The 19,673-nt window shown below is 47.5% G+C and overlaps 1 protein-coding gene across 4 annotated transcripts in view; it reads right to left on the reverse strand.

Moving 5' to 3' along the window:
• Positions 1-19,673, reverse strand: part of QSOX1 (quiescin sulfhydryl oxidase 1) — a 299,134-nt gene that overhangs the window by 31,090 nt on the left and 248,371 nt on the right. For 3 of the 4 annotated variants that reach the window (XM_054479434.1, XM_054479444.1, XM_054479433.1), the window contains exons 1-2: positions 13,320-15,783; positions 1,848-1,948 (exon numbers count right to left, since the gene is read on the reverse strand). The exons of the other annotated variant lie outside the window; for it this stretch is intronic. In XM_054479434.1, the coding sequence (XP_054335409.1) occupies positions 1,848-1,948; positions 13,320-13,587 (369 nt within the window). In that variant the 5' untranslated portion in view covers positions 13,588-15,783. Of the gene's footprint in view, positions 1-1,847; positions 1,949-13,319; positions 15,784-19,673 lie in introns of those variants that run through there. 4 annotated transcript variants of the gene reach the window in all.

Below are 19,673 nucleotides of genomic sequence, written 5' to 3' on the forward strand. Positions count from 1 at the left end.
CCCCTGGCCAAAACTGAGCCACAGGTTCCTCAGGAGAGGCAGGAAAGGCTTTGCCGGGGGAGGCCACCGTGTTGGTCTGTGGACAGATGACTACCAGACTGGCCCTGCCAGGTGCTGCCCATCTGGAGGCAGGGGAGGGCCGAGGAGCCCAGCAAGGGCCCTCCCAGTGACCCTCCCACAGCCAGCCAGGCAGTTCAGGAGATGGTGACTCACCTGAGGCATCCAGGCTGCGTGCGCTGCATGACATGGGGTGGCACTGAGGAGCCTCTGACCTCCTGGGCCTGGGCCGCCTCCTTCATCCCTGCTGTGCCCAGCCTCTCCCAGGCAGAGTCAGAAAGCTCAGGCCCTACAGAACTTCAATCGGTCGTCCTGCCCTGGCTGCCGTACCAGTGTCAACCCCTCCCCTGGGGGCTGGGCAGTGGCTGCACCCCTGTGGCTCATGCTCACTGGGAGAAAAATATCAGCCTGTGAATGACGGTTCCTTGTGCCACACTAATTTGCCCACAGCTTCCCACTCAGGGCCACTCACCCTGGTCCAGCCAAAGGAACAGAGTGCCCTGTTTGAATATTCTCAATTACACACCTTAGGGCCAAGGATGGCACCATGTCCTGCCAGGAAGGCCTTTCATTTCAAAGGGATGATTGACATGCAGTCTCTCTGCTGCCACTTTTCAATGACGCGGCAGTAGCTGTTGGTTCGCCACACTATCAGGAGACCAACCTGGTCTCAGCTAAACCTGGGGCCTGGGGGGCCCTGACCCTATGTGGTAACAGTTTAGGAAGGGACTTCTATTAGGTGTGGAAACCCTGAATCCAGTGGGGGTTGCACTGGGCTCGAGGAACAGAAAGGTCACATGGAGTTAGAGTTGGACGTTCCTGGTGGAGCCATGGCCTTACTTCCCGGATGGATGCTGCTGGGGTAATTAAGCTGAGTTCTGGCTCACAGTTCTGCTTGAAACTTGGCCGCCCCTACCCCCAGCTCAGAGGTATCTTGTTCCAGGGACAATGCTTGGCATTTCAGCTTTCAAAGGCATTTCCTAATTATCCTTAATGGCTACAGAAGAAACTGCTTTTCTAGATGCCATTCTGGTGGGAGGGTACATATTATTTATACCTGGTGATACAGAAACAGAGATTTGAATCTGGCTTCTCTAATCTGGAAGAAAACTAACTGGATTGGAGCCAGGCCTGAGCCCAGGGGAGGGCCCTCACCATAACTGCAGCAGCCTTGCTGCCCTGGGCTATCCAGGGCCTCCAATTTGAGAGCCTTGGAAGCTGTTCAGACATTAATTAAGCTGTTGATGCCCTGCATTGGGCAGGCTGGCAGGTAAGGCATCATCAGAGATCTCGTGCCACTTTCTACCAGAGCGGGGGTGACAAAGCCCTCATGCCTTGGGTGTGATAACTCCCGTGCCGGGGATCCCTGCTGCCTGAGGCACTGACATTCTGACAGTGGGGTGAGGCTACCCTGACAGGTCCCTTCTTAGCTACCTGTGGTTCAAGGCATTTTTGCCTGAGAAGGCTGAGGCTTGCCAGAGTGTCTGGGGTCCCTTCGTGGGGGACCACTAGGCTTCTAGAGTCTGACCCTGCCCACAGATGGGTCAGAGCCTGAATCCTGGTTTTATAGAGTTAGATCAGACCTCCTAAGGCTTGGAGGTCAAGAGGGAGAGCAATTGAAGAGGACCTTGGAAGCTGGGAGCTCTCACCAGCCCAAGTGATGATCACCTCCCAGCTCAAATCAGAGCAGCTGAAATCTGCCCATCCCGACACATCCCACATGGCCCCTTTCCCTTATAAAGGGAAACAAAGCAGGCCCAGCCTGCCTTCCCCTCCTGTCAGTCACACACCCTCACAGTCGGGAAGCCAGGGATGTTGAAGTCTCTGCAGACTGCGCTGTTGGTCTCCTCAGCACAGTCCAGGGCGGCGAGATTCAGGGCTGGCCTCCAGGCTGAAAGGACAAAAAACCCAGGGGTAAATAAGAGGGGCTGGTACCCCCTCTGCCTGCCCATCTCCCCCAATGCAATGCCTCACCCCTGCCAACCCCACAGCACCTGATCCCAAAGCTCTTATGACAAAGGTCACACCTTCCTTGGAAAAGGACCTCTGAGATATTCTGGTTGGTCTGCATTTAGCTAGCGTCTCACAAAAGGGAACCTGTGTTTTGGATGATTAGCATAAGTCATACTGCCTCATAATGGTATCTGTTTCCCCATTACTAAGCGGGGCCAGGGATGGGAGCTGAGAGATGTTGAAGGAGTTTGCCCTGCTCCTCGCCATCACCCCAGCCCCCCGCCCTGGGGAAAAGCCCTGGTATTGCCTCTGTCCTGGGGCTGTAAATGGGATCAGTTCCAGAGGGTGGAGAACATGCCTTAGGGCATCTGGACTTCCCCAGGGGACCCTTGGGGAAGTTTCCTGGGGCCAGAGATACTGGTAGTGGGCAGAGCTTGAGTGACTGGGGTAAAGGGTATCAGGAACTGGGTCCCCAGCCAGAAACAGGAGCATCTGGAATCCAGGAACTGCAGGGAAAGAAGCCTTGAGGCCAGAGTCTGGCAGATTAACCCCGCCCCTGCATCAGGCCCCAGGCCACAAGGCTGCTGGCCGCTGAAACATTGGCAGAGAGAATAATGGCACCATTCTGGGCCACAGCCCAGGATCTGAGAAGAAACAAGCTCATATTCCAGGCAGCTCTCCTGAGCTCAGGTTCCAGGTCAGGTGCCCCGTGAGCATCCACCAAAGTTCCACCCACATGGAGGCTACTCCAGCTGGAAGCCAAGGTGCGCACAGAGGAAGCCAAACAAGCCGTGAGAGGGCAGTGACAAGGGCCAAATCATGTGGCACAGAACTCTCAAATTTGGAGAGGTCGGCCCTGCAGACCAAGGCATGGGCTCAGCAGGCAAGGTGGAAACAGAGTTGAACCTAGACCGTCGGTCCAGTGGGCAGGGAACTGCCTGAGCAAGGTGGAGGAGGAGAGGACTGGCAGAGACCAGGCTGCCTGGAGAGGAGGGTTTCTGGGAGGCATGGGAGCCAGAATAGAAGGGAGCAAGAAGGGACCAGACTGGGAGCGTCTGCCTGGACAGCTCAGGATGACCTCCATGGCAGCTGGACCCACATGCGTCTCTGGGACAGATGAGAGGAGGAGGAGGAGGCCTGCCTGGTGGCAGGCACAATTCCCATTTGAAGCTCATGCCCCAGGGGCAGGGAGTGGAATTTACACAGGCAGCCCACCCAGCACCCATGAAGTATAGAACACTAATATCTGAATAACGTCCCTAATGGTCACAGTTTTACCAGGACCTCTGGCCCCACCTGATATGGTCTGGATCTTGTCCCCTCCAAATCTCATGTCGAAATGTGATCTCCAATGTTAGATTAGGTGAAAGGTATTAGATTAGGTCGTGAAAGGTATTATATCTTGGGGGCAGATCCCTCATGAACAGCTCGGCACTGTCCCCTTGGTAACGAGTGAGTTCTCACTGAGTTCTCATAAGATCTGATTGCTTAAAATAGGGTGGCACTTCCCAACCCCCTCCTGCTTCCTCTCCTGCTTTGCCTTCTGTCACGAGTAAAAGCTCCCTGAGGCCTCCCCAGAAGCTAAGCAGATGCTGTGTACAGCCTCCAGAACCCTGAGCCAATTAAACCTCTTTTCTTTATAAATTACCCAGCCTCAGGTACTTATTTTTAGCAATGCAAAAACACCCTAATACTCCACCCTAGAACTTACTCCTTACGATGTCTGAGAAGAACACAATTTCAGAAGGTATCAGAGCTCCTAAGAACAATTCATGCCTGGGGAAGGAGTGTTACCCTCACCTCCACGAGACAGATGCAGGAAGAGCCTGGCACACCCTGACGCATCCCTGGAAAGAAGGCAACTAAGCTGGCCCTTCTTGGGGCTGATATAAGGGAGGGGGCTCTGGGAACTGGGAGGAAGGCCTGTGGCTACACCACCCCCTTCTTTCCCCACCTTTCTTGCTGGTAGTCTGCTTTTGGCATTGTAGCTTCTGGACTCCTTTAAGGAGGGAGGTGGGTGGGGGGTTGCGAAGAGGAAGTGGATGGAGGTATTTACCAGAGTCAGACTTCAAAAGTATTTAGCAGAGTCAGGTGAGCTACATCCTATGATGCCATTTCCCCAACCTCCTCAACACCCCCCCACCACACACTTTTTGGGGAGCCTTCTTGACTCCCTTAGCACACAAGGATAGCAACTTGAGCCTATCCAAGTATCTGCAAGCTGGGGTGCATCCTTTGGCTTTAAACCTCACCTGCAAGGCAGCCTGTACAAAGGCAGGTATGGTCAGGGCCTGTTGCATGCCAGGCCCAGGATGCAATCCCTCTGCCCCTACCAGGGGATTGCTGATACTAACCTGCCTCCACATCCTGTCCACTCTCCTCTGAAGTCTCTTCCCTCACCCAAACCTCCATCTCCTCATGCCTGTCCTAGGTTGGCATGAACCCCTGATCTGGTTTTTTACTGATCTCACCTCCAAACTACCCTCCGCGTCCCATGAGCTAGTACAGGTTCTCATGGCAGGGCTTCTAGAGAAACATCAACATATTATTTCTCTCCTGGTGAGGTTCTAATGTGCTCCACCCCTCACTGGCCTCTCTAGCCACCAAATGCTCTTTTCTTTCTGTGGATCTGATTATGTCAATCTCTATTCAACATTCTCTGGGGGCTCTAACTGACTTTAGAAGAAAATCTACAACCAGAAGGCAGTTCTTCATTTGGCCCCTGTCCACATATCCAGCCTCCTCTTATGGTTATTTTACGTTAAATTAAGTCATAGATATTCATAAAATATCATTTCTAAGTAAATTAAAATATTGAAGCATTAATTGCTGGACATAAGTTTAAAGTATATACACTTTGGCATCTTGTTTTTGTATGGCATAGAGAATATAATTGGGTCTGTAATAAGCACGAAAAGCTGAGGAAACACGTTTCTAGAAATTATGAAATGGTGAATGTTAATAGAAGACAGTTCACAATGCTTGCTAGTTTTCACTACAAATTAAGATTACTAAGGAGTAAAAACTAATTAATATAAGCAACTAAAACTAGAAATAATAAGGGACATAATTCTGTATGCAAGGGAAGTATGGCACGGTTTATAAAGGAAGTCATAAAATATAAGGATGTATTTTAATTAAGGGAAAAAGAGAGTCATTTTGTTCTAAAGTAGAGTGACTGGTTATTTCACAATGAGAAACAGGAACAGTACAGGACAAACTAATGGATACAAGGAAGTTGTGAAGAGAAAAGAACTTCAAGTGCGGTCGAATGGGCTAACTTATAGTTTTTGTGTTTTTTTTTTTTTTTTGATGAGCCTTAATATCAAAAGTACACTGATGAAAAATCAGAATTTGGTCCTCTCTGTTAAAACAAGGTTTTCTTGAAGTATTGATCTGTTCTTAAAAGGAAACAGTGAAAGGTTTTTCTGTACCTTTTAGGTAATTCTCCTAAGAAAGAAAGATCCTTTGTTTCATCAAGATCATTCCCTGTGCTTCATGTTGTCTTTATTAGGTCCTTGATTACTTAAGAAAATGGAGTCCTCTCTATAAAAGAGCTGTTTTTTCTGCAACAATGTAACATTCTATATTTTCCTTTTGAAGTCTTTTAATTATCATTCTGGTTAGATGAATGACTGTGACTTAACAGTGACCTGTGATCCTATTTTGATCAAGTGATTTTTTTGTTTTGCTTTTTTGTTTTTGTTTTGAGATAAGGTCTCACTATGTCATCCAGGCTGGAGTGCAGTGGTGCGATCGTGGCTCACTTGTCCTCGATCTCCTGGGCTCAAGTAATTCTCCCACCTCAGCTGCTTAAGTAGCTGGGACCACAGGTGCACACCACCACACCTGGCTAATTTTTTAAAATTTTTATATAGAAATGGGGTCTTCCTATGTTGCCCAGACTGGTCTCGAACCCCTAGGCTCAAGGTATCCTCCTGCCTCGGCCTCCCAAAGTGTTGGGATTACCGTCATGAGCCACCATGCCCAGCCTAATTAAGTGTTCTAATTTTAAACCTTTGACATTTTGTACAAACTTCCCAAAATCAAATTCTAAATTAAGGCTTTCTGAACCTGAAGTAACTTTGGAACATTTCAGGGGGCCCTGGAACATCTCAAAGATTCTGCAAAGGAGAGATATTAAACTAGTTAGGCTCATTTGATGTATTAATTATATGGGAAGCACTGTCAAACAAGAAATGATGTTTAATCTTCTTTGAGTTATATTTATTAATGTATATTTATACTTGTTATTAATGTGTATCCCCAAAATTATATGATATTCCTAGAAATATGATATATTATCGGCCTTAATTTTGGTTATTAGGTTAAAATGTTGTATGCACAGCAATAACCAAATTTCCTTGTCAATTGTGTCATTATTACTATGAACTCTCATCAGATCTTTAACCACAACCATTTTAAGTCTTATTGTCTACAGTTAATTGCTTTACTCTGATGTTTTTCTAAAAGCTTTTTTCTAAGCAACTATAATCCTAAAGTGCTTCATCTTCAAGGAGATCCACGGAAAAGTCTCTGATAAGTACCATTTCTGATAACTTCGAGATAATATGATTGGACTGGGAAAGAATTTCCAGAACTCTAATGAAAAAAACTGATGGGTCTGCAAAACTGATAACCAAGATCAAGCAGAACAAGAATTAATTACATGAGACTAAATGAACTAATGAAGAATTATGGGTTTTTATGGTTTTTAAATTTGAAACGTTGCTGGTTCTTTTTAATGTTTTGTTGTCCAGATTTAAAAAAACTTATTTTCTTTTAAGCTATCTATAGTTTACAGCAATTTGGTAAGTATACTCTTGTGAACAAAAATGGAAACATTTTCTCCCTACAAGACCTCTCTGGAATTCAGAAACTATTTGTGAATATTCCTATTTTTATGGCAATACTGTTATTTGCATAAGTTTAATAAGTATCTGCTCTCTTTATAACAGGATACAATAGGAAACACTGGTCATATTACCAAGGTTTTGAGTGTGATGCCATACTTGAGAATATACGTATGATGAATCTATAGGTACTGCAGGTGAAATCTGAAGTTGGGCTTGGTTTGGCTTCCTAGCCTTGAGAGATTGTTAAAAGTCCAATCTGAGATTCCTTATCAATAAGTTCTAGCAAAGCAAACTTAAGAAGACCCTATGTGATCAATCACTATTCTTGCCACACTTATGGAAATAATTAGGCCAAGTTTGATGAGACTAAACATATTCTGCAAGCAAATTAGTCTTACCCCGATTATCATTTTATTTTATTTATTTTATATTTTATTTCATTTTACTATTTTATTTTATTTTATTTTATTTTATTTGAGATGGAGTCTTGTTCTGTCATCCAGGCTGGAGCGCAGTGGTGCGATCTCGGCTCACTGTGACCTCTGCCTCCCACTTACCTTGATTATCTTTGGTAGAAATGGGGGTGAGTATAGAGGGAAAAAATATGTTCCTAAAGAAAAATTATAGTACATCTGTTATTAGATTGTAGCCTTGTTGATCATTTTCAAGTTTTTATCATCTACCTATAAGATGGATTGAATCCTGAATTCTTCCAGTTTCTTCCAATAACTAGCTACAATTCTCCAACTAAGAACAGGAACTGTTCGGTGCCTAAAGCCCTATAAGCAGAAGCTGAACAACTTGATGTACATTTCAATGGACAAGTCTCATGCCTGATGTGTACGCCACACAAAGAGTTCACCAAAATGCCCAATGCCATAACCAGAGACAATCAAACTGCAAACCAGGACAAGAAGTTGACAACTTCATGCTTTCCCAAAACTTCTGAACAAGAGTTTCATTGGAATAAGACTTCCACTTTATCCTTGATTACGTCTACCTTTTTTTGTCTGGCAGGATAACGCTGTGGTTAGAATTTCACAATCAGTGGCTTCTGTGGGTAACTTCACGAAATGTTGGATTTGTCACGCTAAACCCAGATCTTTACATGACCAAAGGGATCCTTTAGTCCACCCAGTGGGTAACTTCAGCAACATCCCTAACACAACTGTTGTTCAAACTGTACTAGTGGTCCCTTTTATAGAGTCAGACTTTTAGACCCACGTGTTCTCACTTCCTGCTTTAATTTAACCCAGTCATGGGATACTAGATAATAGAACTGCTACCTACTAGCGAACAGGGAATCTGTGCAATTGCTGACACTTTCTGTTGCACATGGATAGACACATAGGGTATTGAGACTCAGTTGCAAAAAAATGAACAAATAGTACTTGGTTAAAAAGGGTAAATTCTTCATCTGGCTCATTCTTTGATCTCTTCAATTTTAGTTGGTTTGGTTCATGCGTCCCTGGCTAAGCGTCATATTGTAAACTCTTAGTATTATCCTGGGGAGAGTCATTATAGTAGTTTCCCTGTCACACTGTATCCTCTCAAAGAGTCTTAAATGTCTATATGCAGTCCTCTGCTGAATGCTAAATGGTCTCTCTCCAGCTGGAATGATAAAACTCCAAGAAACACATGATAATGAGGACATCTTAACCTATAAATGATGTGTTAAGACAGAAAACCCAAAACGATGATTACTGAGAGTAGTACTGATGCCCTGTTTTAGTAACACTCTCACCTAGGTGAGAACCTGACCAAAAAGGGAGAATTATTAAATAATATTTCTAGGAGGCCATTGGTTGGGACTGAGCTCCTGCACAAGGCCCAAGAGACCAAACCAAGATGGAGTCCCTCAAGCTGAAGTTCCACGCCACCAAGCCAAAACTAAGCTGTCGATCTGACCTTCCAAGATCAGGAGAGAGTGAGTTAACAGTCAAATCTTCAAACAAGCCAGTTTCAGCCAACATACAGAAGTCTCCTCTGCTTTGACCGAAATAACCAATCTGATTTTTGATCTGTTTCTACTTTCTTCAGCCTTTTTCTGTCTATAAAGCCAAACTCCTCTGCTCAGCTCATCAGAATACTCATTCTGTAAGACGGAATGTGGTGTTGTCCGATTCCAGAATCACAAATAGAAGCCAATTAAGATTTTTGAATGTGGTGTAATTTTGTCTTTTGACAAGTAACAGGAGATGTAATAGAGAAGGTCCTTATGTGAGTGCTCCATTGTTAAAGCAAAGCTGCATTTAAGCTTTACTGTCAACGCAATGCAGAGTTGGGTGACAGAGGCTTTTTGAAGTGTCAGGTGACTTAAATGCCTAACACCAAAATGATCACTAGTATCAGTCTAGCTCTACTACTGGGGAGAAAACCTTTTCCTGGTGCAATTATTGCTCTGAACAGCGTAATTTTTCTACCAACCACAGAATAAATGGACTAATGGAGAGGGGAAGGGTGGCAAGGCAAGAGGAGTTGGACAGCTGTAAATTTTGGATTGATGGGTGAGGGGATGCCCTCTGGTGAGGGTGTTGTGGGGATTCTGCTGAGCCCCTACGGGGGGCTTGCTCTGGAGTCAAGGGCAGCGTCCCCTGCCCCACTCACAAGTGCAGGGAGAGCACTGGGTAGAGCAGGAAGCCTTGCTTGGAGTTTAACTGGCTGCAGCACTGTGAGCTCCACATGTCTCTCTGGACCTCTGCTTCCTCCTGGATCAGCGAGGGCCAGAATGAATGATCTCTAATGCCCCTTCCAGCTCTGACAACCGTTCAGGTGCTGGATGGCAAACAACTCTTAACAAGAAACACGCAGCCTCCGAGTGTTAAGTGGGTCTGGACTTCCATGAAGACAGAGGCACAGATTTACCCAAACCACCAAGAGCCAGTCAGACCTGGTGGTCTAGTGACTAGAATCTACTGACCCTCAGCTCTGGACTCTACACCGAAGTCTTCAGGAGCTCTCCTGACACAAAGAGTTAGTTTATGCCCTGTCCAGCTAGTCAGCACTATGCGGTCACCAACTCATGCCTTCCTTCCTCCTTGCTGACAGTTTCTGGGCAGTGACGTCACTGGATGGACAAAATGCCTTCTCTACCCCTCATACCTGGCTGACACCCCCGGTCTGAGTCAAGAGGATCCACGGCACTAGCAGAAGGTTCTACACTCACACTGTCATTTGGAATCCTATGAGGCTCAGACCACTGGCCACCATGAACGTGCAGTGGGCTCCTACTCTGTACCAGGCTCTGTGCTGGAAATCACAGGTACACATAGCAGATATGGCCTGTGCCCTGGAAGAGAAGGGGGGCAAAACCAACACTGCTCACTGTCACTCAAACACACGCCTTACGAACCTCACCTCCATAGCTCGGCACATGCTGTTTTTCCACCTGGAGTATCCTTCCTCCTCCACCCACCTCTCTACCTGCCCAGGCTCCAGAGAGCTAAAAAGAGCTGGAGTCAATGGCCTCCTCTAGCATCTGTGTAAACCTGGAAAGTTACTTACCTGTTCAAAAAAAAAGAGGAAGACGATATCCATAGTTCAGATATTTTCCCGGGTAAGGATTGTCATAATAATGGCCTGTGAAGGCCCTTAGCAAAGTGCTGGCATAAGGCAAGCATGTAATAAATAACTACTGGCATGAAGGCCTTTGGTGATCAGATTAGCCCTCTGTGACTTTCCTCTCCCCTGGGTTCCTATAAGAAATGGCTGAACCACTCCTTTGGCCTTTTTCAAACACAGCTTTGTAACAGTTGCCAATTTTCCTTCTGTGAGTAGCTCATTTCCCCAACTGCAATGCAAACAATGCTTATCACTCAACAAATATTTGCTGATTGATTAGCCAGTGAATAGCAATGAAGGTCTAAATTGGATACAACCAATTTCCAAAACATACCGTGAGACAACCGGAGCTGCTCTGGAACAGAAAGGGGATGAACCAGGTTCTCAGAAACACATGCTCTGCCCCGGGGCAGCAGGTGCCCTAGAGAATCTACTGCCCTAGTCACTGAAGAAATGAACCCTATTCTGTCAGATTAAATGCCTGAAGCCAGCCAAGTATGGCTGCAAAATTCTTCTCTCTCCTTGTGACCTTCACTCTGTCTCTGTTCCTGCCTCAAGATACAGGTGTCCTCAGCAGAGACCATGGGCCGGCCGTACTCACACAGCCCAGGGTGGGATGAGAGCAGCCCTCTGTGGGCCCACAACCAACCTTTCTCAAGAAACCTCAGGACACAGAGATGAAGCGAGACCAACCCTAGCTTCTCAGCAGGGCCTGACCAGGGAACACCCCTTTGGGTTAGAGTGGAGGACATTCTTCATTGCAGGCTGATAGCAGATTCTGCCAGTGCCCTCCCAACACGATCTGGTTCAAGGGCTGACTCACACCAATGGCTCACAGGAGACCTCCAGTTTCCACTGAAATCTCCCACCTCCCATTTACCCTGGCTCACCCCCACAGACTTTGATCCTTCCATTTCCTTTTCAGAGGTTAAATTCTGATTTCGCTTTCTATTTTAGAGAAAGGTTCCATGCACTGAGGAATCTCGTTTGGAAGTGGTAACCCTCATCCACGAGCAGACTGGGTCAGTATCTAGATATGCAACTCATAGGACAACTAAAACTCTGCATTGCAAGAGGCCAAACATGTGAGTCAGCTGGAAGCTAATCTTTCCCTCCAGCACTCTCAAGAAGGAAGAAATTCTAGAATAAGTCCATCTGCAGCCACTGAACACCTCTTATAACCTCAAAGTGGAAAGTGATCTGGGAATTTTTATGATGTTCATGCCCACAATGTCCCCTGAGATTACCTTCTCTTAGGTGTCCCAGTTCCATGATCCATGTTCTTCCTCCCTCCTCCCCGGACCAGAGGTGTTGACATCACTCCTCCCCTGATCAAATGTGTTGCAATGGTGTGAAGCACTGCTCAGAAAGGCACGTTCAGCTAATGGGACCAGTGAGGCATGTAGGCAAGTGTAAACTGGAGGTCAAAACGGCTTACAAGTTTCATTTAAAAATAATTTTCCAGGACCATATGGCTAAAAGACGTAGACACGGTTCCATCTCGCCTCTTCAGAAACCAATCTGCAAGCTGCTCAGGAAAAGAGGGAGGGTGAGTCTGAAAACTAACATCTACAAAGGCACTGTTCTACCACAAAGAGTTGAATTTATCAAGAAATACCAACAGTGGAACAATGGTTCCAGTTCCCCTTTCTCTAGAAAGAGGCCTATTTCCAAAGATGCCCACAGTTCTCATTCAATGACCATTTCAGGGCAGGAGCCCGTGCTAGCGACCCAGCACCAGAGTCAGGAAGCAACTCCATTCAGAGGCAGCCAGTCAGGAACAAATCACTATCACTACACCACTCCTGCCCGCCAAATACCCGCTACCTGGGTTAGGTGGATGTGTGACACCACAGGAATCTTTAAATTGTGGAAAGGAAACTATGAGACAATGTATGCCGAGTACTTGGTAAGGTGCCTGAAATGACAGGTGCTCCGTAAATATTAATTACTATTATTACCATATTTCCTCGACTCTAAGTCTTAAGTCTTTCAAAATTTTAGCATTTCTGTAATAGAGTTCACCTTCAAATCTTTATACATGTAGTGGTTTTTTCCTATCCTTCTACCCCTTGGGCTGTCATAAAATGAACAGTGTGTCTCACAGTTGATGGTGTCTTGGAATCCAGGAAATATAGTTTTGGTGCCCCAACCAGGGATTGGGAACATGGAGCAAGAGCCAAACACGCACCAAAGGCCTCTGGGTGCATGGGGTTAAAATATAAGGGTCTGAGCGAAGGAAGAGAGACAAGGATGTGGCCCAGAAGCTAAGGAGCTGGAGGCGGCAGGTCAGGAGAGGCCCGGAACAGAGATAGGAAAACTGCCAGAGGAAAACTGCCAAAGACAAAAATGAGAAAGGAAGTCTATGTACCACCTGCGTCAACCAGTCGAGGGAGTGGAGAAAGGTGGCAGGGAGGCAAAATGGATGCCCGTTCCCTTTTCTCCCCAGCACTGACCCACAGCAGCTAGGGAACCTGGCAGGAAGATGACATGGGTCCCTGGACGAGAGGAAGAGGACTGCCACAAGGCTGGACCAGGAAACGGTAAGGTGTCAGCGGACCATGCGGAGGAAGGAACAAAGGAGACCTCTCGCAGGGGAGGAGGCAGTAACCTGGCGGGGGACGAACCGGGCGAGCAGGGCAGGTCTGGGAGCCCAGGCCGCAGTGAGGGAGAGAAGCTCGGGATGAGGGCCAAGAGGAAAAGGCAAGGGAGCGGGAGCCAAAAATGGAGCTGAGAAACATGAAGGTGGGGGGAGTGGGATGCGCGGAGAGGAAGAGGTGGGCGGAGGTGACTGGAAGAGGCACGCGCTCCCGGAGTAGGGGGCTGCCCACCGGGCAGGTGGAGGGGTCCGGGCGGCGGGGCACGGGGGAGCGGGCCGCCCCCGCTTCTCACCTTTGACGTCTTCGGCCAGCGCCTTCCACGTCGGGGCGAAGGCGATGCAGTGGCCGCACCAGGAGGCGAAGAACTCCACGGCCCAGGCGCTGCGGGAGCCCAGCACCGCGCCCCGCACCGTGTCTGCCTGCAGCAGCGTCAGCGGGTCGGAAGGCGAATAGAGCGCCGAGCGCGGGGCCGCGCTAGCGCCGGGAACCGCGAGCAGCCACAGCAGCAGCAGCAGCAGCAGCGACGACGGCGGCCCGGAGCCGCGGTTGCACCTCCCCATCCTCGGCGCTGCGCTCACCACCACACGCAAGTACCGGATGAGTCGGCTCCCGGCGCCGCGGCACCGCCTGCCTCCGCCCGCAAGGAGGAGCCACGTGGCCCCGCCCCTGAGCCCCCGCCCCCGAGGCCTGCCCCGCCACCCCGCCCCGCCGGCCGCGCCTGGGCGCTGGAGCGGGTGGGGCTGAGCTTGTCGGCGGGGCTGAGCTTGTTGCCGGGGCTGGCCCTGGCCGGGCGGTGAGCCATCCTTTCGCGGTCCGTCGAGGCCGCAGAGCTGCGCGACCCGGGTTCCCGCCTCAGGCCCCAGGAGGCGAGGTGTACAGTCCGGTAAAGGAATGGAGCGCCCGCCGAGCGGTTGCTGCGGGGGGGGTGGGGGGGCCTCGCGGAAGTTGTTTGGCCTCTCACGGCCCCCGTATCCAACGGAAGAAGAATCCTTTGGAATAGACGACCCGGATTTCGGCTGTTTTAGGGCAGTTCCTGGGCTCCCGCAGAGCGATGAGACGTTGTGAATTAGATGTGAGAAGAGGGACGCGTGGTCTGCGACCACCAAGACCTCACAGGATCAATGCATCCACCCCTGCTGATGACCGTGACCATCTAAAGGGGAACATCATTTGAGGGGCCCTACTCATGGATCAGAAGCCCCCTCTTCACTGTGGGGTGTGCTGGGTTGGCGGGCCGTTGCCGTGGAATCAGTTTCCTCAGGACCCATATCTGGCCACCCTCATAAGGTTGTTAGGGCGATTGCAACATTCGGGGTTCCCAGCAGCCCAGATCCCCCACATCCAGCTCTTCAGCCCACTCAGAGCTCTCCGCGCTCACTCACATGTCCCTCTCGCAAGTAGCCCGATCAACTCACCTGGTGTCATGGGCACTAAGGTGTTAATGGATTTTCTCTGGTCACCTTTGCAGCTCCACTGTTTTGAGTGAGTTATTTTAAGGGGAGAAGGTGCTCCTCAGAGGGTTGTCACAGTGATATTTTTCCTTTGTGTCTGCCAGGTAGCCCCTTTCACCTATGAGAGCTTTGAGTCTAGATTTGTTATTCATTTATTCAAGTTTTACTGAGTGGTGTCATGCCAGGCACTTGTTTAGGTATAAGGATAAGGCGGTAAACAAAATATAGACTCTAGGGACGTGGAACTTACATTCCAGTGGGGGTAAAGAGATGATACATAAGTAAATGTAGATCAGATGGTGACCGATGTTATGAAGAAATGTAGACTGGGGTAAGAATAGAGTGGCAGAGGAGGTGCTATTTTACACACGAAGATCAGGGACAGGTCTACCCTTAATATTTGCAAGAACTGAGTCAGTAGTACAAATGGAGGCCCACATATCATGTCTACATATTTTAAAACTACAAATTAAACGGTGATGTAAAATTCCTATCCTTTTATCTTGACATGTATACCTTCATCATAATCTGGAAGGCCACATTTAAGTTTAGGATTCTTGGACCCTTCTGAGATAACGCCCTCGAATGTAGTGCTTTGGAGGGGAAACATGTCCTTGGCCCTCAGCCTTCCTTCTTCTCTTGGCACCCCAGCTCTGTCCCATACTTCAAATGGCCTTGTGCCCACACCTATAACAACGACATCTGCACATCAGAGTTTTGTCCACACCTCCTGCACATAGCCTCCCCTTGACCACCCCTTGCTCCTCAGGAGGATAGACCTTGGGAAAAGGCTGAGGCAGCCTGTAGCTGGTGACCTGTTGCTATTGGGGCACTATTTTCTAGGGTCCCAGGAACTCACAGTATGCTCTAAAAACGAGAGGGGCAAGAGCTCTGAGTGAGTACATCCCGTTGGCCCGTGGGCTTCTTGCCCTATGGAAAGGAACATGGACGGAAGAGAATCAGGTGCTCAGAGCCCTAGATTGGGACTCCTGTTGCCCCAGTCTTGAGGCAGTTCTAAAGAGGTAACATTTGAGCCAAAGACCTAAATGAGGTATGGGATGAAGCCTTGTGGGAGTCTGGGTTAGGAGCATTCCAGGAAGTGGTCCAGAGGTTGGAGTTTTTACTCCCTTCATGTGTTCATATTCTGTGTGCCCAAAGTCTTAAGCTGCATAGAGAAATTATGTGTTAGCCAATTGGAGTGTTAGTACCTTGCTAACTCTCCTCCCCATGACCCAGCCAATTCCAGTTGCTGGGTACTCCTCCCCAGGACTCAGTCCCTGTACAGCTTCAGCTCTTCAACTTTTCTCGCTCCTAGCAGCCTCTGGAACCAGAATGGACAGGCCTCTAGTAATGCTGGATTCTATGGGTTGGAAGTACTGCAGCGGCTGGATCAGGTTCCAATAAAGTTTGGTACCTTCAAATGTCTCTATTGTTAAACAGTGTTGTACTTATCTTTCCCATGGGCCTAGAAATTAAGGAGACAAATGTCTATTGAACATGCTGAGTGCTTGAGACAGACACTCCAGATAAATACATAAAGACTTGCTTGTTTGAATATCTGTTTCAGAGCATCAGAAATGGAAAAGAATACAAACTATTTGAATGGAATAGAGAAAAGTTTCTCGGCAATGGTGCCAAAGAGGTTTAGGACTGAGAGTTTTAAAGTCTGGGGTTTCTGCATCTCATCAGAAGAGGGATTTTCAACTTTTTAAAGTCTTGGAAATCATTGTTCAAACAGAATCTTGAAAGGAAACTTAAACAGATAAGAGCAATAACAAAGATATAACCTAGAGCAAAACCCACTTTCTGTGGTCAGTGGGGCTCCCTAGGCCTCTATTTGACAATCGCTGGTTTAGAATTAAGAGCAGAAAACATAAGAATCGCAACTTGCCCTTCTTGCCCTTCCTGGAACTTCCTGGGATGAAAAGGTTGTGGAAAAGGAAATCTACTCAGAAATGGGTGTTGAGAGAGGAAGGGGTGCTGCGGAAAACCCCGGAAGCTGGAGGGAGCATTTAGAAATTCCTACCCAAGTCCCCTTTTCCCCCTTCCTACACATAAATTATAGGAAAGGGGGCTGAGATGAATCAGATGAGCAAATACTCATGGTATGGGCTAGCGCTTTGCACCTGCTGCTCTAAGGATTTACAGATGGTACTCATTTAGTCCTCACACCAACCCTCAATATGAGGTTGATATTATACCAACTCTCAACCTCAACATGAGGTTGATAAACCATTTTTACAGATGGGGACTGAAGCGGAAGGGGCTTTGTTGACTTTCCCACTTGTGAATCATTCATGTGTTATGCATGAATAAAAGAGAGGGAATTTGGAAGTCTGCCACCCAAAAATGAAATAGATTGTGAGAGGAACGCAGCTTATACACAATTCACATAATTATAGTGAGCAATAGAAGAGTGTTTGGTAAAATATGTCACCCAGTAGCATTAGATGACTTTCCGCTTACTCATTCGCACCAAGGATCAGAGAAGGTGTATGCAGCTGGAGGCAGGTGCCCAGCAACAGAAAAGAGACCCTTGCTTTGTCCCTCCAAAACTCTAGGTCTTCCAGATGAAGCTTTCCACAGCTGGGACAGTTGGAACCCTAATTCTGAAAGTTGGAAGAAAAATAGCAAGAGTGTGTATCAGTTAGATATGGCAGGAAAGAGAAGGCACGTTCCAAGGGTCTACTGAAAATGGTTTACTGGAAGGACTGTTCACAGGGTTGTGTGCAGGGCAGAGGGAACTAATCTAGGGACTGGCAGCAGCAAAAAGCCTTTCTAGCACTCCTGGACCAGAGCAGAGAAAGGGAGGGAATTTTGTGATGAAAACCAGTGACAGCAGGAAGTGAGGGAGAGGGGCTGCCCAACTGGCGTTGCAACCACACAATGCCACCACTGCCAGAAACACAGGGAAGAACTGGGAGAGTATGACTTCCACTTTTTCCTCCTCCAATCCTCCAGTTTCTTGCCATTGTCTCCCACTGGCCAAACCCAATCAAAGCCAGAGCGTGAACATGCCCTGATTATATAGTCTGTAGAAGTTGGCTTCCAAGACAAAAGGCAGGATAGTGGAGGGTGGAGAATGGAGAATCATGTACCTAGTACAGGGTCCCCAAATTTGGGCCCTTCAAGTCCTTAGAAATAAGAATGGAAAACACAGCAATCCCTGAACATCCTTCTGTGAGTCTCCTGAGTAGGAGTTGGGGGCTAGAAATCTATCTGACCATTAGAGAAAGCAAGCCAGAGGAAGAGGGTAACAGAGATTCCTTCCCAGCTGCTCATCCTTTCCTATCCACGCTTAGTCTAATTGCCCTATTCTGTATCTGTAGAGGAAACTGAGGCCCAGAAAAGCGGAGTGTCTTGCTAAAGGCCACACAGCAAGGTAATGGCAGAGCCATTTTTGCCAGGCTTTCCAATACAGCCATAGAAGTATTGAGAAGGGGACGTCTGTGAAAGGGATATGTGGGCAGACTCCCATGTTCAGGTCAACCTTCCCTGGTCCCCAGGTCACCTGATGGCAATTCAAAGGGCATAGGCACACACACCCCCCTCCCACACACACACTACACACACACACACATACACACACAGAGCTAATTATTTAGAGTAGAATGAAGATACAAGACTATAGACTCAAGAAGACCTTGTTGTCTGTGGTCTGTGGCTTAATATCAGGGGTGAGGCCTTTTGGGAACCTGCAAGTCATCAAACGAGGCCTAAAGTCAGAGACAGGAAAACCACATTGTTGATTTGCTGGGATACAGGGTGCTAACCTTCCGCAAAGAAGATTTCTGGGGACCTTGGCAATGTGATGCTATTATAAGATTTATTTGGGGAAACTTTAAGCTTCTGGAGTGGATGTTCTAATTTGGAATATTTCCTACCGTGACTTAAGGATGTATACGGCAGTTCTTCTATAACAGATAAATACTCACAACTCTAAATAAGGTACTATACAATACTATGACTGCAAACGGACAGAATTTATCAACTTTTTAAATAACAAGAGCATTCTCAGAATTTCCCTGAAGAGAAGGTAATAATGTTATCAGTACATGTTAGAAGCTGCATTAAATGTGTGTGTGTGGAGGGAGAAGGGTGGGAGGAGCAGGGACAAGTTGAAAGAGGGCAGTCAGCTGAAGCTAGGTTGGGGTCATCCTCCTTCTTCCCCAAAGCCAACAGTTTAACTCTCGTGGTAGATCCTGGGGTATGGTAGATGAATACTTGGTCTTTGGAGTCAGGATACTTGGGTCTCAGTCCTTGGCAACTCTCTGAGCTTCAGTCCCCTCATCTGTAAAATGGGCAAGCAGTCATTTTAAGTGTGTAGTTCCCATCTATGAGTGCTGTGGTGATTGTTATATGTTCAGCTCTGGCTCTACTAGTGGTTCCCATTACCAATCCAATCCCCAGCCTAGTCTAGACGCCTGACAGAGTTTACCAGTCCAAGGGTGAAAAGCAGTTTTCTTTTTCTTTTTTTCTTTCTTTTTTTTTTTTTTTTTTGAGACAGAGTGTCACTCAGTTGCCTAGGCTGGAGTGCAGTGGCACAATCTTGGCTCACTACAACCTCTGCCTCTGGGGTTCAAGCAATTCTCATGCCTCAGCTTCATTAGTAGCTGGGATTACAGATGTACACCACCACACTCAGCTAACTTTTGTATTTTTAGTAGAGATGAGGTTTCGTCATGTTGGCCAGGCTGGTCTCGAACTCCTGACCTCAAGTGATCTGCCCATCTCCATCTCAGCCTCCCAAAGTGCTGGGCTTATAGGCGTGAGCCACTGTGCCTGGCCTGGAAAGCAGTTTTCTATTTTTCCTATTTTTAAAATATTAGATGTTTCTTTTAAAAATACAGTGATGGAGGGAGGAATGAATAGGTGGAATACGGAGACTTTTTAGGGCATTGAACTTAACTGGTGTCACCTTGTGTTCTCTTTGGGGAGGTTGTGTAGAGAAGGAAAACTTTAATTTTCTGACCCTGTTTCATTAAAAATTTTTTTTGGCCTGGCGCGGTGGCTCACACCTGTAATCCCAGCACTTTGGGAGGCCGAGGCAGGTAGATCACGAGGTCAGGAGATCGAGACCATCCTGGCTAACATGGTGAAACCCCCGTCTCTACTAAAAATTCAAAAAAAAAAAAAATTAGCCAGGCATGGTGGCAGGCACCTGTAGTGCCAGCTACTCGGGAGGCTGAGGCAGG

The sequence above is a fragment of the Pongo pygmaeus genome, chromosome 1 (assembly GCF_028885625.2).
Source record: "Pongo pygmaeus isolate AG05252 chromosome 1, NHGRI_mPonPyg2-v2.0_pri, whole genome shotgun sequence".
Classification (NCBI taxonomy): domain Eukaryota; kingdom Metazoa; phylum Chordata; class Mammalia; order Primates; family Hominidae; genus Pongo; species Pongo pygmaeus.